Source organism: Dreissena polymorpha, chromosome 4 (assembly GCF_020536995.1).
Source record: "Dreissena polymorpha isolate Duluth1 chromosome 4, UMN_Dpol_1.0, whole genome shotgun sequence".
NCBI classification, from domain to species: domain Eukaryota; kingdom Metazoa; phylum Mollusca; class Bivalvia; order Myida; family Dreissenidae; genus Dreissena; species Dreissena polymorpha.
In genome coordinates, this window is record NC_068358.1 from 57219361 (window position 1) to 57246967 (window position 27607).

At 35.8% G+C, this 27607-nt stretch overlaps 2 protein-coding genes across 9 annotated transcripts in view; one reads left to right on the forward strand and one right to left on the reverse strand.

Annotated features, from left to right (window-relative positions):
* LOC127878917 (kinase D-interacting substrate of 220 kDa B-like) overlaps nt 1-27607 on the forward strand; it is an 85231-nt gene that overhangs the window by 5969 nt on the left and 51655 nt on the right. For 7 of the 8 annotated variants that reach the window (XM_052425470.1, XM_052425465.1, XM_052425468.1 and 4 more), the window contains exon 2: nt 23138-23208. The gene's annotated coding sequence lies outside the window, so the exon portion shown is untranslated. Of the gene's footprint in view, nt 1-3119; nt 3171-23137; nt 23209-27607 lie in introns of those variants that run through there. The other variant, XM_052425466.1, reaches the window with a different exon arrangement.
* LOC127878442 (uncharacterized) lies at nt 9949-10488 on the reverse strand. Its single transcript, XM_052424966.1, has one exon. The coding sequence runs from the start codon at nt 10486-10488 to the stop codon at nt 9949-9951; it is 540 nt and encodes a 179-aa protein (XP_052280926.1).

The following is a 27607-nucleotide window of genomic DNA, read 5'->3' on the forward strand; positions in this document are numbered from 1 at the left end:
AAAGAAAACTTATCTATCTTTTAACTGATACATTAGGCTTGCATAATCAGAAATGTGGGAAGTGCTTGAAAATTTCCTTGAAATTTGGCTATTTGATAATGGTACCCTGTGGGAATCGGAATTAGTGTAAACTAACCTCTCATTGGAATTATTTTGATATTGGCTATAAATCAATGTTTTTCGATGCAGGAAATAAAGCTTAAAGTAAGATCTGTGAATACATAGCGCAGAATCAATTTAATGTTAATTTGTGTTAAAAAGTTAATATGATATGGTGTTATATGCTGACAAATAGGAAATTTTAATAATTTTGCACATTTAAGTGAGCAAATAATGTATGCCATAATGGATAAGAATAATGATTTTGCAGATCTATTGCTTGCATTAACACAAGACTAGTATATTGCCATTTGCTGAAATAAAAAAGAAATGGTGATGCTGCTAATTGTGATAATAATCTAAATAAAAACAACAGCAAAGAGATTTCTGTAATTAATGTTCATTTAGCATTATTACAGTCACAGTAACGGATTACACGACCTTGTAGTACAATGCTGTGGTCTTTGATAAGTATTGCATGTTGATTACTGTCTGCAATGCATATATGTGTCAGAATGGAACATGGTAACTGCCTCTTACTGCCAATAAAAGGCACTAACCTTTATGTAACTTGCCAATTGTTGATAGTACATCACTACATGTATGTTGTGTCTCCTGCAACTGTATGATTTGTAATACTAGTATGAAATTAAGATATTGTTGGACATATCTGAATTTAAACTATTGGCTTTTAAAGGATAGTTTGGAAGTTTATCAATGACTCTTTATAAAACCCTATGGCTACATGTATACTATGTTGGTATGCAAAATTTGCATAATTGTGTTAATCAGACACAGAATGGGTAGATTAATCACATTGAATGCAATTATTGAGTCAATATAAACAACAAAAACTATGTTAAGAGATTTTACAATGTTACAATCATAACCATTAAGAAGTTGATCTCCATTAACAATTAAAAGGTAAATGGATATTTGTAGAACTTTCTGGCCCTTCCATTGGGTATTCTACTGCTTATTAGATCCAGACTAAAACAACTTATCATTTATTATCTGTAAGCTTTTATCTTAACTGATTAATCTCAACCTATGGGCAGCTGTAATCTTAGTTGATAATAGCCTCTGATGTATGGCGCACCAAAAAATCCTGCTCGACCAGCATTTTTATGTCCCCCATCACTATAGTGGGGGACATATTGTTTTTGTCCTGTCCGTTGGTTTGTTTGTTTGTTTGCCCCAACTTTAGCATTTTGCTATAACTTTTGCAATATTGAATATAGCATCTTCATATTTGGCATGCATGTGTATCTCATGGAGCTGCACATTTTGATTGGTGAAAGGTCCAGGTCATCCTTCGAGGTCACAGGTCAAGGTCAAAGGTAAAAAAAACAAATCCAAGGGAAGTAAGAAGCTTTAAAGGGAGATAATTATCTGAACCTGCCAAATGATAACAAAAAATAAAATAAATCAAAGCGGCGCAGTAGGGGACATGGTGTTTCTGACAAAAACATTTCTTGTTAGATTATGGCATCAGCCAATCAGAACTCTTGTTATATTTTCCATTTGCTGCGAACCTGGTTTGTTTGGAAGAAATGGCTTATTCATATTCTCTTGCTTTGTATACCATCATGCCCTGTATAATTAGTAATTTTCTCTATAATCAGATTGCAAACACAGGGCTAGTGTGGATACAGATAAAATTGGATACTTGCAAATAAACTTTGATGCTCATCCAACTTGCTGAAAATAGTGTAGATACTCTGTACACATCAGACTTTGACTATTGTAGTTAAACAGTGCCTTTTTATGTCTCCCAGTCTATACTGGGGGACATATTGTTTTTGCTCTGTCTGTTGATTTATCAGTTTTTCTAAAGTTATTGTCAGGTGTCAGGTCTATTTCGTTTTCGTAGAGGTAGCTTATGTTTTCCATTTGTAAGCTCAAATTTGATTTGCTGACGGGTTCAAGGGCTTATTCTAAAAATAAATGCTGGTCGGGCAGCATCTAGATACTGCTAGCAAATTCCTGCCGGAGCAGCAGAAACCCTTACCAGAACCAATTGCCCACTTACTTTGATTTTTTTATGGTATGCATATTCTACATATCAATCAGATCTCTTGCTCATCTTGGTTTACTAATGTTTAAATGTAATTAGCTTTTCATGATTTCGATGTTTTTGGGAACGAATTTAACTTTTTTTTGTCATATTTGATTTATGGATTGTTGTAGCTATATGGTCATCAAGAATTGCTCATAATATCGAAGAACTGTCATTAGAATCATTGCAGCTGATATATCTGAATAATATATTGCCAAGAGAGGCTTCTGATTAAAATGGCATTTGTATCAAGATACAGTTTGATGAGGAATCTTGGTTCACTTGATACACTTGAAATTGATTCTTAGGTTAACTTACACTATAACCTTTATGAGGTATTTTAGTTTTTCAGGTTGCAGAGCTTGATGAAAAAAAAATGCCAAGCAAGATTTCCAATATGTGCTGTCACGCATTCTGCTCATTTTCAATGCTTTTTTAAAATGTCTGCTGCTTAAATTCACAGATATGCTTCTTTTCTGGAGCTCTTACAGTGATCGTAGTCTCTTGAAGCAGTTGTCATCTATTTTTAAAATTACAAAATAACAACAACAGCAACAAAAGCATTCTATCAACAAACAAGTTCTGATGCACATCAATACAGGCAAAAACATCATTGAACATTATTTTTTAATGTAACATAATTCTTTATTGGATTTTTTGTGAGCTTTGTTCGGTTTTAATTAATTATTTTTTTGGCACATAGGTTGGTAAATTAGTTTGCTTTAAAACATATCAGCTCCATATAAATGTAGATAATTCACTTATGATGTATATGGATCCATAAGGCTTAAGTTAAATATTCACATACATGTACACTACACATATGTTTTGCTCTTTGCACTGTATAAGTGTGTTCAAGTGTTGGCAAATAAAGAAAATGATGGGTGAGTAATGACATGATTACACGAAGGAAATAATATAAGAGCATGTGATTTGTCTTTGCTTACTTGTTATAATGTGTATAAAACTTATTAGACCTTCCAACGTGGCATAATAATAAGTGTATCTGGAGGTTTGTTTTTCAAAGTTGGAATGTATTGTTTTGAAATCTGATTTCAGTCAGTTTGGCATGCATTTACATTTATAGCAAAAACGTCTGTAAGTAACATGCAATCATGTATTAATTCTGTAAAACCATTATTATTCGTGGGACGATATCAGGAATAATTTATTTTTCAATTGCCAAATGTGTGTTGATGTTAAGTTTTCGAGGATGTATACCTACAAACAATAAATATAAATGTAGTGTTTTTTTCAGTAAAATTAAGTATTAGGGTTTGATAAAAATATATTTTTGTGATATAGAGGATATGTGTTGGGTTTGGTGGAATATGGATTTTAATTCACGAGTGATCATAGAAAATGATATTTTCACGAGTGGCTCAGCAAGGAGTGAAAATATATTTTTTTAATCATCACGATTATATGGATATTACAAATATTCCACCAAATTCAACACATTTTCTATTTATGATATGCTTACAATTGATTATTTTTGTATTTTTGCCAATTTCGGACAATATAATTCCGATTAGGCGCCCCAAAATGTAATTACATGTATGTAATCCGTATGTTTTTAACCAGGTTTTCCGAAGGAAAAAACTGGTTATTAGATTGGCGAATGCGGGCGGGCGGGCTGGCTGGCTGGCTGGCTGGCTGGCTGGCTGGCGGGCTGGCTGGCTGGCGGGCGGGCAAAACAAGCTTGTCCGGGCCATAACTATGTCGTTCATTGTCAGATTTTAAAATCATTTGGCACATTTGTTCACCATCATTGGACGGTGTGTCGCACGAAATAATTACGTCGATATCTCCAAGGTCAAGGTCACACTTTGAGTTCAAAGGTCAAAAATGGCCATAAATGAGCTTGTCCTGGCCATAACTATGTCATTCATTGTGAGATTTTAAAATCATTTTGCACATTTGTTCACCATCATGGGATGGTGTGTCGCACGAAAGAATCACGTCAATATCTCCAATGTCAAGGTCGCCACGACTAAAAATAGATTTTTTTAAAAAACAAACTTACAAAGGGGGTTAATTTTGTTTGTTCATTTCAAAAGTTCAGTTTGAGTTTTCTCCCTTTATCAGATTTTTTTTTCACAATAAAAACCTGGTTTTGTGACAATTTTGTCCCTTGTTATAAACATTCAATGCAGAGTAGTTGCCCTTGGTAAAATTGGGGGGTCACAATGGGGAAACTAAAGATATCTAAAAATAGTTCCAGTAAAACAATGAAAATAATCGATAATTTTCACTGTTATAGTTCATTGTTTGAAACAGTGAAATATCAGTTTTAATTCACTAATATTTCTCTATAAACCATAAGAAAGCATAAAATAAAAAAACATTATGCAAAATAGTATGTGCATTTTGTATCATGAGTACATTAATATTTTATTTGTTATGTCAATTTGCTCACAATTCAAAACAAGGCTCTCATAAAAAGTTTACATGCATGACACTTATTATTAGCTGCCTGTGCTAAATATTATGGTATATACTCAATGGTAGCTTTTTTAGTTAGCCGAGTAACAATTTAAGTGAAAATCAACACTTTCCATGTTGCAAAGTCAACATTTAAGTGATAGTTTAGTGCTGCACTGCTAAAAAAACATTAAATGATATTTGAGTGTCAGCGATTGGTAAATGGTAATGCTAAAGAATTACATTTTGGTTTGTTCAATTAATATTGCCATTGATTGCCAGTAATTGGTATCAGGCTTTATGGTATTAAACATCTGTTTATTGAAGATGGACAGATAAATTATGAACGCTGTCTAGTGGGACCATATTTCCCACAGTGATGTAGAGTGACTTTTAGTGTTTGCATTATAGGTGTTAAATGCTTATAATGTACAGGTTTATAATAGGGCACACTTCATGCAGTGACACATTTTTTGGACCATAATGAGTTCCAAAATAATTAAGCAATGAATTTTTTAATATAATTGGAAATACCTGAATTTTAATTCACATGATCTTGTTTTGTTTTGTTTGAAGCAACACACAATTTTATGCGGACGAAAATATAAGGTTCAACAGTAACTGATGCTCAAAGTGAGCATGTGTACAAGAACAGCGACTTTTTAATGTCAATTTCAGGCTTAAATATGTCCCCATTCAGGACAAGCTAAGGAGTACATGTACATGTTTAAATATTTCTCTCCCGGATGGATAACATGTAAATCCCCTCTTGATGACGCTCAGGCCGATTTTGATATCAAAGCAAATATGACTATCAGTATTTTAACTTAATTTATAGAGGCAACTACATAGCATATTCGCATTTAACTACATAGAATGTTTGCATTTGGGGAGATGAGTGTTATATGTCAGTATAAGCAGTGTTATAAGTATTTAGTATATTTATAATTTTCTCTATGTAACAACATTGATTTAAAATCATGTACATGTAAATGCTGATCTAGACAAAGTAAATTGACATTTGGTAGGTGGCATAAAATCGCGCACTTTATATATTAATTGTCCCCTACCGGTGAAACCGGAGGAGACTTATGGTTTGCGCTCTGTCTGTCAGTCAGTCTGTCAGTCAGTCAGTCAGTCAGTCAGTCAGTCAGTCAGTCAGTCAGTCAGTCAGTCAGTCAGTCAGTCAGTCAAGTCAAGTCAAGTCAAGCCAAGCCAAGTAAATTGACATTTGGTAGGTGGCATAAAATCGCGCACTTTATATATTAATTGTCCCCTACCGGTGAAACCGGAGGAGACTTATGGTTTGCGCTCTGTCTGTCAGTCAGTCTGTCAGTCAGTCAGTCAGTCAGTCAGTCAGTCAGTCAGTCAGTCAGTCAGTCAGTCAGTCAGTCAGTCAGTCAGTCAGTCAGTCAGTCAGTCAAGTCAAGTCAAGTCAAGCCAAGCCAAGCCCAGCCAGCCAGTCTGTCACACTTTTCTGGATCTTGCGATAACTTTAAAAGTTCATCATATTTTTTCATGAAACTTGAAACATTGATAGATGGCAATATGGAGATTATGCATGTCATTATGCCCCCCTTCGAAGAAGAGGGGGTATATTGCTTTGCTCATGTCGGTCGGTAGGTCGGTAGGTCGGTCGGTCCGTCCACCAGGTGGTTTCCGGATGATAACTCAAGAACGCTTGGGGCTAGGATCATGAAACTTCATAGGTACGTTGATCATGACTCGCAGATGACCCCTATTGATTTTGAGGTCACTAGGTCAAAGGTCAAGGTCACAGGTGAAGGTCACAGTTACTGGAAATAGGCATTATAAGGATTAAGCATGGTTCAAACAAGGGAAACAACTACGGTTTATGCATGTTCTTTTTATTACAGATTTGCCTCCCTTTAATTCATTCAAAATCTCATTTTACAGCAGAGATTCCAAATCTGACCTGTAAATGAGCCCCATATTTGCTGCCAGTGCTAGGTTACCTTTTCCCATTTGATCATTCTTAAGTATTGGTATTGTAATGCTGCTACTGCTACTGCTGCTGCTACTGCTACTGCTACTACTACTACTACTACTACTACTACTACTACTACTACAACTACTACTACTACTACTACTACTACTACTACTACTTCTACTACTACTTCTACTACTACTACTACTACTACTACTACTACTACTTCTACTACTACTACTACTACTACTACTACTACTACTACTACTACTACTACTACTACTCCTCCTCCTCCTCCTCCACCACCACCTGCCCCCCTTCGAAGAAGAGGGGGTATATTGCTTTGCTCATGTCGGTCGGTCGGTCGGTTGGTAGGTGGAAACAACTACGGTTTATGCATGTTCTTTTTATTACAGATTTGCCTCCCTTTAATTCATTCAAAATCTCATTTTACAGCAGAGATTCCAAATCTGACCTGTAAATGAGCCCCATATTTACTGCCAGTGCTAGGTTACCTTTTCCCATTTGATCATTCTTAAGTATTGGTATTGTAATGCTGCTACCGCTGCTGCTACTGCTACTGCTACTACTACTACTACTACTACTACTACTACTACTACTACTTCTACTACTACTTCTACTACTACTACTACTACTACTACTACTACTACTACTTCTACTACTACTACTACTACTACTACTACTACTACTACTACTACTACTACTACTACTACTACTACTACTACTACTACTACCGGTCAGTAGATGGAAACAACTACGGTTTATGCTTATATATTGCTTTGCTCATGTCGGTCGGTCGGTTGGTCGGTCGGTCCGTCCACCAGGTTGGTGGCAACCCTGATAAACTACATAGCAACTTCATATTTGGCTTACTGGGGGGCATTGTATTTCTCAAAGAAATCTTGTTGTTTTTTTATCCATCAAGAATTATGGTTGCTATGGCAACAAATATGTAAAAAAACAAACAAAAAATACTGACAATGGTGGAGTTTCACCGGTAGGGGACAATATTGCTTGGCAAGGCCTAAATTAAAATTGAGTTTGTTTGCCCTTTACCGACCGACCCACTTTTTACCCCCCGACCCAAAAAATTTTATTGCGATTTCTGAAAACTTATTTTTTTTATTTTCGTTTTTTTCGACGATGACAAAAGAGCCGAAAGCAATATTTATTCATGCGCGTATTTATATCCCTGTCTATTATTATCGCCCCTGACCGATCTAGGTCGCTCCGATGGTTGGAATTTCATTCGCCCCAGAATAGACAGTAATGCAAGCGTCTATAACCAGCATCGCGATCGGCGGTGTTCCGTGAAAATGGCCGAACGACATCATACTTAACCATTGGTTCGCGAAAGGAGTCGGACATATACGAGTTTACGTTCGTTGTACACATGTTGTTAACGTGATCCAAGATGGCCGACAATTAAAAGAAATAACGATGCTCAGCGAGAACAAATAACTATCGAATTTACGACGGACATCATATAATTAGTATCGATTAATGAAAAGAGCGTGTCATTCTACGATTGAGCATAGGTTTTAGATACAAATAAAACTCTTTTTTTTGCAAATGTATGAACTGAATGTCACAGAACAAGTGATGAAGTGTTTGAAAATTGGAATGCAGTCTACTCGCAAAGAAAAATACATCTAACAGTTACAGGATTTTTTTTGTCGAAAATGCAAAATAAAAGACAAACATGATTTGATTTATATGCAAGTGGATCTGTGTTTAATCAGATTCATGTGCATATTCTGCTTTATTATGTTTGCCACACTGAACAGTTTACTGTAATGGCATGTTAGTGAAATGGATATGTAAAGGTAAACTTATTTAATTTATTAATGTCTCTTAGCTAAATACATCGACAACACTCAAGTATATATGTTTAAAGCGTTAGTATATCCACAAACTGAAACTAACACCCACTGTCCTACAGTGGGACTAACCACCCTCTCCCCCGTTGCGCCTACACCGAAAGGTCCTGCAACGTACCTATCCAGATCCAGAATTTATTTCCCCAAATCAAGTTTTCATGCTTATGTTAGTTGCAATAATACAACTCCCAGCTATTGACCCTCTGAGCTGTACGTATGTACTCATAAAAGCTCAGAGCATTCAAGAAGAAATAATGCTTTATAATAATGTTCAGTTTGCACTTTTATGAATTTACTTTTCCATGCTGAGACTATGCACTAACCGGTCAAACACTTAAAGTTAAGGCCTGTAAAAACTTCAACAGGCCTGTGAATTGTTTCTCCTGGTAGGCAAGTCTGGCCTGTAAAATGTGATGGTCTTTCGCCACGTCTGAATTTTTCCATTAAAGGCTTTGGGCTGTCTTTCTACACTCCTTCAATGCTTGTTGCATGCTAATTAAGCCCAATTTAAGGGAAAGGTTTAAGTTAAAAATAAAAGCTGTCTGGCTGTTAAATAATTACAAATGCATTTGAGCAATTAAAATCATATAATGAACAAATATTTGATGTAATAAATAACACACAAGCATGCATTTGATATTAATATATGCAAGAAACAGCAAACAAGATAATGTTAAGCTACATAGGGCTTCGTACACTGCAACAGTGCTTTAATAAGTGTTTTAAATATTCATAGATTATTAGTGTATTAAAAATATAATTTCTCAAATAAAATAAAATAATTTTCCTACCTACCTACCCACCTGTAAAATTTAGGGTCGGTAAAGGGCAAACCAACAATATTTTAATTGTGGCCCAATCTTTTGTTCAATTTGTAATGTACCATATGTTGATTTCCCTGGTGTTGTTATGCAATCAGGTCGGTAAAATTGCACTAAATGTCTGCTAATACTGAGGAATGAACTTAGGTCCAGAATGAGCTGAATATTCTGGTTTGTCAGGAAATTTTAAAGGATTGTGGATTATGGAATGATCGGGGATATTGTTTTTGGCCTGTCTGTCATTCTGTGTCTGTGTGTCTGTCACTAAACTTTAACCTTGGTCATAACTTTTGCAATATTGAAGATAGCAACTTGATATTTGGCATGCATGTGCATCTCATGGAGCTGCACATTTTGAGTGGTGAAAGGTCAAGGTCATCCTTTAAGGTCAAAGGTCAAATATATGGCTTCAAAGCGGCGCAGTAGGGGGCATTGTGTTTCTGACAAACACATCTCTTGTTTATAACATATTTAACCATTTCTGTGAATAAATAAAAATTAAAGTAGTATTAAGTTATGAATCATAATTAGCTTACTCAAGTTAAAATGCTTTAGCACTGGCTATGATACTAGTTACCTACTCAAGTACTGTAATTAAATAAGTTGGATTATAGACTTCTTTCTTGTCAACATGTCGCCGGCCTAGTCAGCTCTTCTGGGGTAATGACAAGCAACTTCTTCTTCTTGGCGTTCGCTCTACACGATCACACCAGTTTTTTCAATAAATGATGTGGTCCGTCTCAGGTCATCCACGTCTCCATAAAGTTTCTGATGGAGGGTTGTGTCCTGGGGCCACTTTGTAGCTCGCTCCTGGTCGTGACGTTTACATCTTTGGAGGATGTGTTCAGCTGTTTGGTCTTCTGTGCCACACGGACAGGTCGGTGACGGGGCCAGTCTGTATTTTTTATGCATGTGTGCATTGAGTCGGTAGTGCCCTGATCGGAGTCTGACCATTATCACTTGCTCTGCCCTGCTTAGGAGATGATATGCATCTGCCTCTTGTCTTGGCCGGGTAAGTGATTTAATGATGGTAACTTTCTCCTTGTAGCTTACTTGCACAGGTGGCTGATCTAACTGAGCACCTTGTTTTGCCAGTTGGTCAGCATCTTCATTTCCGGCCACTCCACAGTGTGCTGGGATCCACTGGAGGGTCACGTTTAGGTTGGTGCTGATTCTTTGTAAGGCATTTGCAAGCTGAGGAACCTTGTTGTTGGTCAGGGCTTCTAATACAGACATGGCATCTGTAAAGAAGACTATCGAGTTGACATCTTCGGTCGAGTCTTCAATCACAAGCAACAAATTTGGTGGTTTCGTTGACTATATTGCAGACTGATGATAGTATCAGTGCCCCAGATAAGCTGCGTATCTGCGTTTTTCACCCTATTAAAATGTTTAAAAACGCAACGAAATACAATATCATGCGTATTGAAAACGCAACAGATTTGAATTTTACGCAAATTCGTCACATTTAATGCGTGCGATACAATAGCTTTGATGGAAAATGCTAGCTTTGATTGAAAATGCTTTGCTCATTTTAGGTATTTTCTCTTTGGAAATATTATCGTAATGTGGCAACGCTTTCATTCAGCAAGCGTCTGGATGATGGAGCAGGAAAACAGTCAGTTATCAAAACGCTCTGCGGACTAGATTTCATTGTTAAATAAAGCGTCTGACCAAATTATTTACGACGACATACATGCGTTTTAAATCTGACTTAATCCGTCGTTCATTGTGAATGTCTTTGTAAAGCGTCTGTACGTTCAGCTTCTATAACGATTCGTAATAAAAAGTCTAAAAGAGGTCGAAAGATTCCGCGATTGTTGCGCCAAAATATCAATCAATCGCAAATGTTTTCGAATCAAGAAAGAAAAAGCCAATAAGTGCCGACTAATTCGTGTTATCATTTTTTTTAGTTTAACAATTTATATTATGGACAGTTTCAAGGATTGAATGTGTTATGAAACATTCAGTTAATTAAAGTTAATGATGATAGCTTATAGTTTTATTGAATCAATACAAGTGTGCAGCTTCAACAGAAGTAAAGCGGCAATGATTTTACAATATGCATTTTTATATCTCATTTCACCCTATTTCAAGAATGAAATCACCCTATTTTTCAAAATCAATGAGTGAAAACCCTATTTCCCAACTAATTATCTGGGGCACTGATAGTATTATGATGTTATGATCTGCAACAATCCACAAATCTTAATATAACATTATAAACGTAATCACATGATAAAATAGTAAAATAGATAAGCCGTTAAATAATACAAAGAATACAAACGATATGACATTCGTTAATCGTATCCTATCAATACAATAATAATCATAATAATAATCATAATAACCATAATCATAAACATAAAAAGCGTCATAATACTTATTTAGACAGTTGTAATAGAATTTACCTGCAGATATATATATGTATGCCTGCATATAACGCTCGCACGAAAAAGGCATCCGATCGTCAGTGTAGATCTGGCGTATTTGAAAGTGGCGGCAAGGATTAGGTATCCCATGCATAAACCGGTGTTAGTATAATTTGTTAGAAAGGCTACACCTAACTAGTTATCAATGACTACCTAACGTCAATAACTGATTAATGACTAACTACATGTACATAGGTGGCATTTTGACGATATAAAATTATTAAATTCTCACCCTATGACCAGCGATTTTCCTTGTCTAATTGGGAAAAGTATCCGTACCGGTCCAATTGGGAAAAATTGAGTCGTGAAAACCTCAAAATTGGGAAAAATCGAGTTGTGAAATCCTTAAATTGGGAAAATCGCCTTGTGAAGTTTGGGTCTTATTGAATACATCATACAGTTCAAACTTAATTGAACATACCCATTAAAATAATCATTTGCAGGCATGCCTTAGTGACCATTACTTTAAGTAATAAAGATGATATAAATAACAAAATATTATATAGAAGACACAAAATCAATTACTAGTTGTTTTAATCTCTTATAAAGCAATGTCTCTCTCTTTCATTTTTTTGAAAATTTCAACAATCTTTGATGTTTGATCATCACTCAGTTGCTGGCATCCCTCTCTGCACAGCATCATTAGAGCTGTCAATGTGTCCTGTGATAGACGGTTCCGATTGGTCGTGCAAAGATTGTTCATTAGACTGAACAACCTTTCCACAGAGGCAGTGCTGGAGGGCATTTCAAACTACGATAAGGTTTTAAACCGACGTCAAACAGTACGCTGGCTGCCTGACAAAAGAACTGCAAACAGTAATGACTCTATTGATTGAACGCGCTGAATAATAAAACCCGATATTAATCGAGCGCGTGGTTTCACACAACTATACAATTTTCTTTGTTCGCTCGCCGAAAGTTGGGTTTTGTTACGAAACTTTCGATTGTTTTGAGAAAAATTCGGACGCCGATTGGGATTTTTTCAGATGCTGATTGGGAATTTGGGAATTTTCGCTCGATTGGGAAAGTACCGTTTACTGGTACGTTATAAAGAAGGAGGAAAATCGCTGATGACATAATCCCCCCTATTTGAAAAATGTCGTCTCGACATTTGTTTATTCTTTAATTGCATAGATAAACAACAATGACAAGACATACGCGTTAAGTATGCTGATTTTATCATTTTATTTACAACGTATAAATATATCAAACATATATTTAAGCACAATGAATCGACACCATTGAATAATAAAAATTGAGTTACATCTATGTACATAGTTAACACATATAGCTTTTCGAAATAATTTGATAATTCACACATGTAAATTCCAAAAAAAATTGTTTTCAATGTGGAGCACATCGATCACTGTCTTTGCACAATACAATAACACTAAAATCAGTCATTTCCGGTCATTTACTTTACAAGTTTAGATCCTGCAAACTAATCACTTGTGAACCATTTGGTGTGCGGCGGATCCGCGTTGATCTGCGTAATATTGGTGTTGTGTCGGATCTACCTTCGTCGTCGACCAGGGAAATATTCCGTCTCCTCTGTGGGATAACGTATTTCGGAGTAGTTCCGGTGGCTCTAGTCTCTGTTTCCGGAACATCTTCGTTCTGTATACCCAGAGAAAGTATGAGATTTCGATGTAATCGACGGATTCGCCTCGCTCGTGGGTTATCTTTCTTAACGTCATAGACTGGGATGTCAACATTGGGCTGACAAACCACAATATAAGGTTCATTTTCCCATCGATCGGCAATCTTCTGTTTCCCACGCAACGTAACATTTCGTACTAAAACTAAGTCGACAGGGACTAGTTTTGCTGCGCGTACCTTCAAATCATACTTCCGTTTGTTGATTTCTGCCGTTTTAGACGCAATTTCTTTTGCCTTCTGATATGACGTTGTAAGACGTTGACGTAGTTTACGCGTATATTCATTTGCATATCTGGCATTAATATCGTGGAAATGGAGACCCAAAAGAGCGTCAATGGCGAGTCTTGGATGACGACCAAACATAAGGAAATACGGCGAATAGCCTGTACTGTCATGTAAAGTGGCGTTGTACGCATGTACCATTGGTCCCAAAAAATCTTTCCAATTACTCTTTTTGTTTTCTTCTAATGTACCTAACATCTTCAAGAGTGTTTGGTTAAACCTTTCAACCATACCGTTTCCCATAGCATGATATGGTGTGGTGCGTGACTGGTTTTTTCCTCCTCAATGACACAGTTCTGATATTTGACATGAAGTTAGCTCCCCTATCGCTGTGGATGCGTTCCGGAAATCCATAATGCACAATGAATTTATCAAACAACACACGTGCTGTTGTCTTGGCTGTTTGATTGGTAGTAGGATATGCTTGTGCTTATCTCGTGAAATGATCCGTTATCACAAGAATGTGTTCAAATCCACCCTTTGAGCGTTCTAGACTGAGGTAATCTAAACAGATCATTTCCATCGGAGCAGAAGTTGTTATATTTACTAGGGATGCTGATTGAGGAATTGCTTTACGCCTGATACATCTATCACAAGCTGCAACCTTGTCACGGATAAAGGTTTCCATTTCAGGCCAATAAAACCTTTGTTTAAACAGGGATGTTGTTCGATCTCTACCTTGATGTCCTAGATCATCATGAAGTGCGCGAAACACTTCATCCCTCAGCGCTTCTGGTAGTATGAGCTGCTTGCAAGACTGATTTCCCACCATGGAGTCTCGATATAATACCCCTTGATGTAGTTCCAGTTTATCCCAATCTCTGTTATATCTAGTAACAGCTGAAGTAGTGCCCGAGGCCCGCAAAGCTGTCGGCCTGGTGCCTTGCTGAATGCATTTAATCAGATCAGAGATGACGGGATCACTATGTTGAGCTTGATGCCAATCTTTGGAACTTAATGCATATGATTGCATCACTTCCTCGGGTATTGTAGTGGAACAGTCCACTTCTGACAATGTTTCACAATTGACTATACTGAAGCAAAGCGGAGTATCTTCTACCCTTGCAGTCACACCAGAAGATAAAGCAGTGATGGTGTCATGGTCAACCGTAAGACGACTCAGTCCGTCGGCGTCGGCATTTTGACGTTCCGCTCGGAAGCGTGGTGCAAAATTGTAGTTCGCCAAAGCTGCCATCCACCTCTGCCCCGTGGCGTCTAATTTAGCTGTCGTTGTTACATACCTGAGTGAGTTGTTATCAGTTACAACCTCAAATGTAGCACCATATAAATAGTCGAGAAATTTCTCTGTAACCGACCATTTCAATGCGAGAAATTCCAGTTTGTGTGCTGGATAATTCTTTTCGGCCGGTTTTAGGGAACGACTAGCATAGGCGACAACCCTGTCTTTACCATCTTGATGTTGGTACAGCACAGCGCCAAAGCCTTGTGAAGAAGCGTCCGTGTGAAGAATAAACGGAAGTTCATAATTTGCATAGGCGAGTACAGGCAGATTTACCAGCTGCTGCTTTAGGTTCGCGAAAGCTTTCTGTTGCTCCTCTGCCCATTCAAATTTTACCTTCTTGATGGATGTAACTGTTTTGCAATTAGACTGCCCAATCAGCAGGTCATTCAAAGGTCTAGCGATGTTGGAGAACCCCTTTATAAATCGTCGATAATAGCCTACAAATCCGAGGAACTTCCTAACCTCCTTCACGTTAGTAGGTGTAGGCCAATTTCGGACGGCTTCTGTCTTTTCCGGGTCTGCACTTATACCATCTGCAGAAACAACATGACCGAGGTAAGTGGTTTTGGTCTTAAAGAATTCACATTTTGATGGCTTTATTTTCAAATTAAACGATGCTAACTTCGAAAACACTTGGTCCAGTCGTGAAATATGAGAATTTATATCATTGGAGAAAATAATGATGTCATCTAAGTATATCAAACAGTCTCTTAGATTCAAATCTCCCATGCATTGTTCCATTAGACGTTGAAAAGTGGCAGGGGCATTGCACAGTCCAAACGGAAGGCGGTTGCATTCATAAAAACCGAGACCACCGACCTGGAAAGCCGTATTTTCTTTGTCCTCTTCATCTAGTTCAACTTGCCAATATCCAGCTTTAAGGTCAAGTTTTGAAAAATATTTAGATCCAGAAAGTAAGTGTAAGGTGTCCTCAATCCTGGGTATAGCATAGCTATCTTTCTTGGTTCTCTCATTAAGCTTTCGAAAGTCGATACAAAATCTGATTTCACCATTCTTCTTTCGAACTATAACGCAATTGGAGGACCATGGGCTATTTGATTCACGTATTGCACCCAGGTCAAGCATTTCTTTCAGATGTTATCTAACCTCGTTATAAACAGCTGGTGGTATTCTCCTATAGGGTTCTTTAAATGGTTCATTGTTGGTAAGTTTGATGGTATGTTTAATTTCTGACGTTTTACCAAGATCAAGTGGGGACTTCGGGAATATTGCATTGTGTTTTTCAAACAATTGGTACACCCTGTTTTTCTGTTCTTCTGACAAATCAGTATCTTCCAAATCAATTCCATATGTATCTTTCATATTGGTTTTATTGTACTTGTAAGCATGTTCATGTGACTTTGCCTCTAAAGAAACGGACGCATTTGTGACAGGTTCGAAAATAGGAGCTTCTCTCAACACTGTAATTTCTTCAAGTTTACATAAATTCTGCTTTGCCCTAATTTTGATTGGTTTAGCTGAAACGTTACAAATCCGAACTGGTATTCTGGCTGTTCTTCCTGGCTTATCAACTTGTACAACTCTTGGACAAACTATAGCACTGTGGCTATGCATATCATCTACTGGTTCTGTTATTGCTGTCTTGACATTTCTTGGTTTTCTAAAGAAGCTGGTTACTGTTCTACTTTCTCCGGGATGGAGAGTAATGGGTCTTGTAGCTGTCACAAGTCCAACATCTGCGTCGATAGACATGAACCCTGCTTGCCAAACATTATTCAATGTTATGTTCTCAGCAACTGGTTTTAATTCCCGTTAAATGTTCTGTCCCAATAACACATGAGCTGTTCCGTGGTATTCCTCCACCGGTACGACAAGCAATATGGTAGACATAGCTTCTTTGGTAAACGCTGTTTCTATATTAGAAAATATGTAGCCCATATATGGAATTTCGCTGCCGTTTGCACTTTTCAACGAAATGTTGAATTCTTCCATAGAATGGATATCTGGTTTTGGAGACATTTTATTGTAAAACACTTCAGTTATGGTACTGACCTGTGATCCACTATCAATTAACGCTGTAGTTTCTTGTCCATTTATTCTAATTTCATCTAAGTTAGCATCTCCTATCATTTTCTGTAAAACATCTTCTATTTTGTATGGTTTGGGGTCGGGCTTAGTGCTGCTTCTTCTGCTCTCATCTAACCCGTCGATCAGAGCATCATCTAGTTTAAAGGAGTCTCAAATGTACCTTTCTGTTGTGTATATGTCTGAGTAATATCTCTCCTCGGTTCATATGAACGATTTCCGCGGTTAAATCTATCATTGCGCTGGTGGTATCCACCTCGACCTCTGAACGCTGAGTTGTTTCGGTATCCCCTGTAGGACCGACCTCTATTGTCATATCTAAATGTATTTCTTCTCTCTGGGTCTATAGGTCTGTGTTGTTCCTCTGTCAATTCAATTTAGCCTCCATAATCTTTATCTGCTCTTTAAGGTCATTCAACAGTTTCGTGTGGTCATCAATCTGATGAACATTTATTTGTTGGGATGTTTCCTTAGAAACACTTATGTCCTGTTCCTCTCGTCTCATCTTCTTTCTCAATTCTTCAAACGGTATGTTCGATTCATAAAATATTCTCGTTGCATTCTTGAGTTCTTTGTTCCTTAGGTATTTCCAGAACAGTGTTCGTAGCATTTTCTCCCTTCTGTGCGTTTGTATTTCACCTCTATCTATAGCCTTCTGTACTAACTCTTCTAGGCGTATTCCCCATGCAGAAATGTCTTCCTCTTTCTCTTGTTTGGCTTTGTAATATTCTTCCATGATACATTCTCCGCTTTTGATATCACCGTAATTACTTTCCAATGTCTCTAATATTTCCTTTGTTGTGGCTGTAGGCTTTAAGGTTGCTAACACCTTGCGGGGTTTTCCACCGATGGCATTTCTAATTGCTTGTCTCAATATTTCTGTATTGTATATGTTTGAGCTGAGCATGGCTTCTATCTCTATCTTCCATTCTGGAAAATTGCTTGGTTCTGTGAATTTTGGTATATTTGGTTTAACAGAGGTGTCAATTTTCAGGATTATTCCTGAATTCAGGATTTAAGCCCTCAAGGAAAAGTTTTGATATTGATATAAAACAGAGGATTGTTTTGGTTATTTTAAGCATTCTTGTCACAAAATGTCATCTTCAACACAAATTATTGACCTTTGGCATATTGTTTACAAAGGAAACATAATTTAATGAATAATTAAAACTCTTTTGACTCTGTCCCCCTAATTCTAGGATGATTTTCAGGATTTAAGATTAAGGCCAATTGACACCCCTGTTTAATCATGAAACCTTGTTTGATCTCGTTTGTCTTACTGTCTTGTGGTTTATTTCGTTCTTTGCCATAATCTATTAGTTCTTCATCCAATGAGCTCAAAACGCTCTGTTTTTCTAATAAACTCTGTTCTAGTTCATATTTCTCTTGTTTAAGTGCCCTCAATGTGTCTTTATCTTTCTGTCTTTGTTTTTCTCGCAGCATGTCTTGATGTTTTGTTTCTCTTAACTGCTCCTTTATCTGAATCTTTCTGATTGCTTCCCCCTCCTCGACTTTCATTGAGTCAATTTGCTTCTGCAAATTTTCAATTTCAATTTTGTAGTCAGTGTGACTCTTGTTGCGTTTGTTGGTTATCTGATGAGAATATGTTCTATCTAATTCTCCCTCCATTTTAATTCTGTCCTCAGAATTTGCACGATGTTCTGCTTTATGTTTAATTTCCTTTCCTCTTAACCACTCTAATTCTTTGTCTACTGTGTCATTGCTTACGGCTGAAGAATGGTCAAAATATTCACAGTGATCCAGTTCCTTAGACATTGGCACAATACGGTCGACATATCCGTATTCATCAATTGTAATAGGTGACCGATCCGCATATGTCCTTTCAGTATATCTATTTTCCTTAAATTCGATTTCCTCAATATCCGGATGGAAGTTAGTATGCCCACATGCTCCTTTCAATTCAACGTCCTTATATTCTATATTAATCACGGTCTCCTTTAGTCTTTGACTTTCAAAGTCTGAAGTCCTACTTTGGGTCCTCAAAGGCTTATCTCTTAATTCTGTTCTCTGTTCTTCAACAACTCTATGTTGCTCATCCTTTTCATGTCTTGTCTGTCTCCTTTTCTCTATCAGCTCATTTCTTTGTCGCTGTAATTCTTGAAGTTGTAACATTACTATGTCTCTGTCCCTTTGTTTAATTTGTTCCAATCTATTCTCATTTCTTCTCTCTTGTATTTCTCTTTCACTCTGAGCAATCTCTGCCTTAAGCTCTTCTCTCCATTGTATCCTTTTTTCTCTTTCAGTCAAATGTATATTATCCATCTTTGTAATTTAATTTAATTTAATTCAATTAAGTCAATTAAATTTAATTGAATCTAACCAAATCCAATCTTATTCACTTCAACTTCACTTCAACTTCACTTCAGCTTCACTTCAACTTCACTTCAACTTCACTTCAACTTCACTTCAACTTCACTTCAACTTCACTTCAACTTCACTTTAACTTCACTTCAACTTCACTTATTTAATTTAATTTAATTCAATTTTATTCAATTCAATTTAATTTATTTATAATTTAATTTAATCTTATCTAATTTAATTTAACTTAAATCAACTTAATTTAGTTTAATTTAATTTAACTTTATTAAAATTAATTTAATTAAACTTAATTCAATTCAATTGAATTTAATTCAATTTGACGATCTAACACAATTTAAATCAATTTCGTTTGACGATTTTTTTTTCCATTAATATCACATCATCTCATTCAGTGATTAAATTAAATAAATTAAAATTTATTCAATTTAGTTAATCTTATTAAATTAAATTTCACTCAATTAAATTGTTTATTTAGTTTAATTCAGCCTAATAAAGTTTAATATAGTTTTATTTAAATCAAGTTAATTTAAGTTAATTTAATTTAACTCAACTCATTAATTCAATGCAATTAAATTTAATTTAAGTTTAATAATCCAATTATGTTATTTCATTGCAATTATAATTATTTATTAATTTTCTTTTAAGTTATTTTCTTTGCAACTTTTATTGAATTAAATTTGTTTTTATTTAATTTTTCTCTATATGGTTATGAATCTATATTATTTATTTAATTTTATATTTTTATATGCAAAATATTGTATTAACTTTCTCCGGTGTTAAGTTAATTTATTTAAACCTACTACTTTAATCTTCTTATTAAGCTCTATTACTGTCCGCTTTAAAGGAGTTAAAAGTATTTATTTTCCCACATGCAGTGAAATTCCGTGTTAACCCGCAATGTCTGCACTACAACTTGTCAATGTTTTTCTAATAGCTAATTGTTGTATGCGATACACAGCGTCCGATTAACAACCTTCGCGCATAATAATCAGCAGTGCGCAAACACTTTATTGTAAAATTTATTTGCAAATTTTACAATTCTTTACGCACATCGCACACTGTTAACACTTGTATAGTATACACAGTATACTATAACGGTTAAACGAAAATCTGCGATCTGTCACAATGTTTCCCGATAATTGCTACGTGAAATATGTTTAATAATCATTGAAACAGTATTTACTACCGAAATCAATGATTGCATGTGTTAAATATGTATTCACAAGTAAATTGTTCCTGTCAACGAACAATTAATTCAAATTTCAATCATTTTGAAATGAATGAAATTTTCCCAAAATAAATATATCTTCGAAATATATTTATCTTCAAAATACCACGTTTCTTTTTACTACCGGTATTCAACAACTTTTGTACAGCTACCAAACCTGAACTACTGTATAAACGGATTAGTGAACACAAGTTGATTGTGGAATGAGCAGTTAGTTTTCATGCAGGGGCACTTAATACCTTAATATTAGTGCAGTGACCTTGAAGGCTTTGCTTTGTTCAATTAAAAAAATTGGACAAAAATATAAATTACAATATACTTGTATACACACAATGATACTTATATAAATTTTAGATTTATACCTTATTATGTACTAAACATGCACAATTTTATATTAAAAATGAATCAATAAAGTATGAAGCATATACAAGTGTCTTAATCACTCATTTTGCAACAAATATCAATGTCCGATCTAATATCCAACTGCGAAATTACGGGATCCTCGGGACAAGTGCATTATAGTGTGGTAATCAAGTAAATGTGTATTGAGCTCATTTCATTTAAAGCATGCTATGTTTTCACAGTAATGAAACACACACCCGGGTATAATATGTGTGTCCATGGACAGTTCTTTTATAATGGCCATGTAGAATACCTTTCCATAGGAGACTGTATTCTTTCTCCGTGCGTAGAAATCATCGACGTCTGGGAAGTCAAAACACGTTGGGCGCCATTGTCGCCGGCCTAGTCAGCCCTTCTGGGGTAATGACAAGCAACAAATTTGTAGGTTTCGTTGACTATATTGCAGACTGATGATAGTATTATGATGTTATGATCTGCAACAATCCACAAATCTTAATATAACATTATAAACGTAATCACACGATAAAATAGTAAAATAGATAAGCCGTTAAATAATACAAAGAATACAAACGATATGACATTCGTTAATCGTATCCTATCAATACAATAATAATCATAATAATAATCATAATAATCATAATCATAAACATAAAAAGCGTCATAATACTTATTTAGACAGTTGTAATAGAATTTACCTGCAGATATATATATGTATGCCAGCATATAACGCTCGCACAAAAAAGGCGTCCGATCGTCAGTGTAGATCTGGCGTATTTGAAAGTGGCGGCAAGGATTAGGTATCCTGTGCATAAACCGGTGTTAGTATAATTTGTTAGAAAGGCTACACCTAACTAGTTATCAATGACTACCTAACGTCAATAACTGATTAATGACTAACTACATAGGTGGCATTTTGACGATATAAAATTATTAAATTCTCACCCTATGACAAACAGTACAGAAATGTTTTTTTAAAGATTAAATCATAGTGTTTAGACCTATTGAAGGTAGGCTCTAATAATGAAAACAATGGCTTCTTAACATGATTGAGAGTTAATTTTTCTAAGGGTGTTAAAGATATTGAAATATGGGGCATTGCATTAAACAACTGGTCTGGTTTGGATCTATGTTTTAGTCTTTAGATTTAAGATAGAATTGATATTCTGAGTAAATATTGTAACATCTTTACAAAAGCGGTTCTTTCCAGATTATTATTAAAGGGTTTTGTTCATAGAATGCTTACTTAAAAGTTTATAACCAGGTTTTCAACTCTGTTGAAAATCTTAGTTTGTAGACAGTGGTATGGCTTGATGAATTATTGGATGCAGCAAACACACATGCAGACCTCTCTTGGGATTGTTTTTGGACTAGTCGGGTCTAGGTCAAGGTCATCTTGTTTTTGTTTTTTTATAGGAAAGCAGTCCAGTTTAATATCTGATTTATTTTTAAACAATTGTCTGCCAGTGGGCATAGCAGTTTTTCTTATATTGCTTTATTCATAATTTTGCAATCTCAGATGTTTATTTTGTGTACAATCATGTGAGTTGATATCCTTGTTACCGAAGGCAAAATCTCATTATAGTGATTTTAGTGTCATATCTTGTTCAACTGAGGTGAGCGACCTAGTGCCTTTGTTTGCCCTTCTTGAATGTTGTATACCTGTACTTAGGCATTTTTTCCAGACGTGCTTTATTCAATCAAGTTAAGACTGTTATTGGATACTTATGAAAATCTGTGATGTAGTGCCTTTAATGGCATGCATCATATGAACATAATTTGGAATGCATGATTACAAATGCTTCATCATGTGCCTTTAAATCTTGTCATTATATAAACATGATTTGGAATGCATGATTACGAATGCTTTCTCATGTTTGTTCAGTATGTCACTGACCTATACTGTAAAGCCTTTAAGGACTTATTTCAGGATAAAGATTTCAGAAACAGAAGTTGAAAGAATGCCTTAACACGGTTCTGTCTTGTTTGCATGCTGTCATGCTGTAGTTTTAACTTAAAGTACAGAATGATAGCAGGGTCACATTTTGTGTGCTTGTGCTATTTTATATCATGGGTTATCTGTCAAACATGTTCTACTAGGTAACACTTGATTTGTTTACAGCTGATTATCTTGACCGATTTGCCACCTACCCAGTACATGAACATATTTATGTTTTAGCAAATAAACCGTATTTCCTGTTTAAAATGAGATTGACAACTGTTAACAGAGGATAATGTGTATTAGTAAATGGATTTTATAGTGATGTAAGTGGATTTTTAACTATTGTGCTTCAGATGAGATTTTGAAGACAAAACGGTCCAGTTTTGAAGAATCAGTTGATACAATTTGCTGAAAATTATTTGAGGTAAGTTCTGTTCCTTCTTTTCCTAACCATATGGTAAGATTTGTGAAACAATATACAAAAATTGTGGTCTTCTTCACGGAAATATGCACAAATGTTTCTTTGATAGTCCCCTTCCAAACTTAAGCACGTAATTGCAATGCACATGGTGCACTTTTAGCTTGTTATCCCAGTCAAAGCCTAATTTTTCAATCCTCATTTGTGAAACTTTCTCAATGGCTTTTTAGCTCACCTGATTGCTCAGGTGAGCTTTTCTGACCCGTCTTTGTCCGTCGTATGTCCGTCAGTCCGTCCGTCCGTAAACATTTGCTCGTAAACACTCTAGAGGCCACATTTCATGTCGGATCTTCATGAAACTTGGTCAAAAGCTTTGCCCCAATAAAATCTCAGCCGAGTTGGAAACTTGGTTGTGCCAGGTCAAAAACTAGGTCAAAAAAAGAAAAACCTTGTAAACACTGTAGAAGTCACATTTCATGCCCAATCTTCATGTAACTTTGTCAAAATGTTTGCCTTTATGATATGTTGGTCGAGTTCAAAAGTGGTTCCGGTCCGTTGAAAAACATGGCAGCCAGTGGGCGGGGCAGTTTTCCTTATTTGGCTATAGAGAAACCTTGTAAACACTCTAGAAGTCACAATTTTTGCCCAATCATAATGAAAGTTGGTCAAAACATTGGTTTTTATTGATATCACGGACGAGTTCGAAAATGGTCCAGATCGGTGAAAAAACATGACTGCCAGTGGGCGGGGCATTTTTCTCTACAGTACACTCAACGCGTTTTCCCCAATTTCCCTCCATACTCCGCGGGTTTCGACCTGGAGGGAGATTAAGAAAATCCCGCTATACGCGGCGTTTGCATGATTTTGGACGCGGCGGTTAACGATCGGCAAAACTGATAGGCCGACGCGGCGGTCCTCGGCGTTGGTAACGCAGGGGAAACTCCGCGTTTTACGAGATAACGATCAAATTAATTTTGTTTGACTTCCTGATTTTCAAATAAAATTACATTTATTACAAGTAAATACATGTACATGTAGTATAATATTTACAATTAAAAAAACAACCAAGATAGATCGATCCCGACGTGGTTGTAGAAGTAGTTGTTGTTGTATAGAAAACTCGTTGATTTACGACACACAAAACGTCGTCTTTTAACTAATAATTACCAATTGATATAAACACAGTTTGCAACATTGTTTTTATTTTGATAATTTAATCCAAAGTTTTCATGTTAGCAGGTGATTTTCTATACTGAACATGTATACAAATGACCAAGGACCCTAAAAATCTCGCAAATCTGTGTGAATTTACAGTTTGACGTAATCAAAGAAAAGCCGCTTCCTGTCTTACTCAAGTAAACACGTTCAACGAATGCATAAGGAATGGTTTTAATTGTCGGAACAAAGTCAATTCTCTGCTAGCTAATGCATTGATTTTCTCTTTGTTTGTAGGTTATTCCATTGATTGATAAAAGGTGGTAACTATTGAGTTGATAATTGCATTTAATATTCACAGTTGTATTCTTGTTGCGTCGACATTCTAAACAATGTTTACCAATACCAGTAATTATGGACCAAATCGGCAGAGTGACATCACACATTTTAATCCCTTTTGTCAAAACACCGCAGACAGCAGTCTACACAATAGGTCAGTAGACAAGCTTTGCGTGTTTTCATAACGTCAAACACTTAAAATCCAGTTCCGCCCAGATGTCTTCTTTAATCAGTTTACTATACAATTAGTGTTAAAATAATTACTCTACTAAAATACCGTAACGATAAACATTCGGCGTGTTCGATTTGAAACTATTTTAGAGGAAATATCAACTTATTCGCGATATAATTTCGTTAATAAATACCAAAGAAACTTTTAACCGAAATCAACAAAATTCAATGTTCTCTGCGCTACAAAGTTTGTATCAAAAAAATCAATACACGCACGCTTTGCAGGAGTATACATTGTACCTTGACCTTGTACATTGCAGCATAATTTTCGCGCGCTTTTGTCGGGAAATATACATGACTGTATATTGGAAGCATTTGTAAACGTCGTGTTAACAATTAAAAATCGTAGTGTGTTTCGGATTACTAATTATTATTCTCATTTGGAAATTTTACGGAACATTTATTCTTGTGTCATATGTGTTATGATTTAAATATTAATTTGTCAAATGTATTATATTAGACTAATTCATATTGTAGACGTACCTGTGAATTAAAAAACATAATTTTTATACGTATTAATTTTCTATACAATTATCTTTTTTATACATGTACTACAGTATTTAAACAATTTATTATAACAATGTTTTTATTTTTTGGCATGCCCAGTAGCACACTGCTAACGCGGCGTTGCGCGGCGATCACTGATAAGAACGGAAAGTGTCTGCATTTACCGACTAGCCTAAAGTAATACACGCCGCGGGAATTAGCGAACGCGGCGTAACGCCGAGCGTTTTATCGAGTTCACCTCGCTCTTCCAACGCCGCGTGAACACTCGCTAGCAGAAAAAACCCCACGGAGGGAGCGCGTTTTTTGGGGAAAACGCGTGGAGTGTACTGTATATGTATATAGTGAAAACATGTGAACACTCTTAGAAGTCACATTTTTGGCCCAATTTTCATGAAATTTGGTCAGAACATTTGTTTACTTGATATGAGAGTTGAGTATGAAAATGGTTCCGGTCAGTTGAATAACATGGCTGTCAGGGGGGGGGGGGGAGGGCAGTTTTCATATATTTATATGGTAAAAAAAGCTTGTGAACACTCTAGTAATGACATTTTTTGCCCAATCATCATGAAACTTGGTACAAAGATTGGTTTTATATATATCACATAATCAATGCCATAATTATTGCCCTTAGATTGTCCAAATTTTCATTATATTATACAAAATCCTTGTAAACACTCTAGAGGTCACAATTTTGTTTCAGATTTTATGAATCTTGGTCATAATATTTATTTTTGAAAGCAAAGTTTGATGTTTGGTAAGGGGGTTCAGCTCAAAATATGGGTCACCAGGTCAAATCGTACAAAAACAAAAAAAAATCCATATGCCAGAGTTTTGGTTCAATAATGATGAAACTTGACCAGGATGTTTGTCTGGACAATATCTAGGTCAAGTTTGACGTTTGGTAAAGATTGAATGAACCGACTCCTCTCAGGTGAGCGAACTACGGCCATCTTGGCTCTCTTGGTCCAAATCTAAGTCACCAAGGCAAAACTTAAAAAAACCTTGTCATCACTCTGGAGGCAACATTTATGATTCAATCTTTAGGAAACCAGGGCTTTTCATCAGGAAATTGGGAAGAGGCCCTAGCCTTTCAAATTGGGAATTTCATGTGTGATAACTGCTCATTTTGGGAAGACCGTGTTTTTAAAAGTTTTTGAAACAGGGTCTTTTTCATTGTGCAGAAGTATTAAAAGACACATTGTGGTGCTTTCTTAATCATATTAGAGCTCATTGCTTTCAATTTGGGAGATGCCCAATATGTCTAAGTAAAAAAATAAAAATAAATGTTTTTTTTCTTTTTTTACAATTTGGGAAATTCCTTTATCAATTTTAGGAAAAATAACCTTATTTTTAATTGGGAAGGGCCAAATTTCGGTCCCTGTTATATAAGGGTGAAAAGCCCTGGAAACCAATCTGGTTCACAAAACTAGGTCAACAGGTTTAATCTTAGAAAAACCTTGTTGTCACTCTAGAGGCCACATTTATGATTCGATCTCTATTAAATTTGTCAGAATGTCTAGCTTTTTTTTAAGCCGAGTTTTATTCTGGGTAAAGCCTTATTTATTACTCAATCATGAAACTTGGTCTAAATGTTTATCTAGGCCAAGTTAAAATCTATGTGGGTTTAAAACTAGGTCACCAGGCCTAATCATATAAAAATTGTTACCATTCTAGATAAAACTCATCAATCAAATAGTTCAAAGTGGTTAGAATGTTCATTTTGGTAATACCTCAGCAAGGTCACATGACAAAAATCTAGGTCACCAGGTCAAATCTTAGAAAAACCTTGTTACCACTCTGCAGCCACATTTATGACCCAGTTTATATGAAAATTGGTCAGAATGATGATCTGGACAATGCTTAGGCCAAAATCGAACTTAAGTCATTTGTGTTTCGAAGCTACATGTAGGTCACCAGGTCAAATCTTCATAACAAATCTTACCACTGTACATTTGTACGTTTAATATGTTTGACGCAAGCTTCATGAAACTTTGTCTGAATGTTTATATTGACTGTGTCTAGGCCATGTTTGATTCTAGATCAGATTCATTTAAAAACTAGGTCACTTTGTCAAATTAAAAAATAACTTTGTTGAATAGTAACATTTGAAAAATGGCAGAACAATGCAATTTTTTATTTTGTTTACATTAAGGTTTTAACCTATTAAATTGTG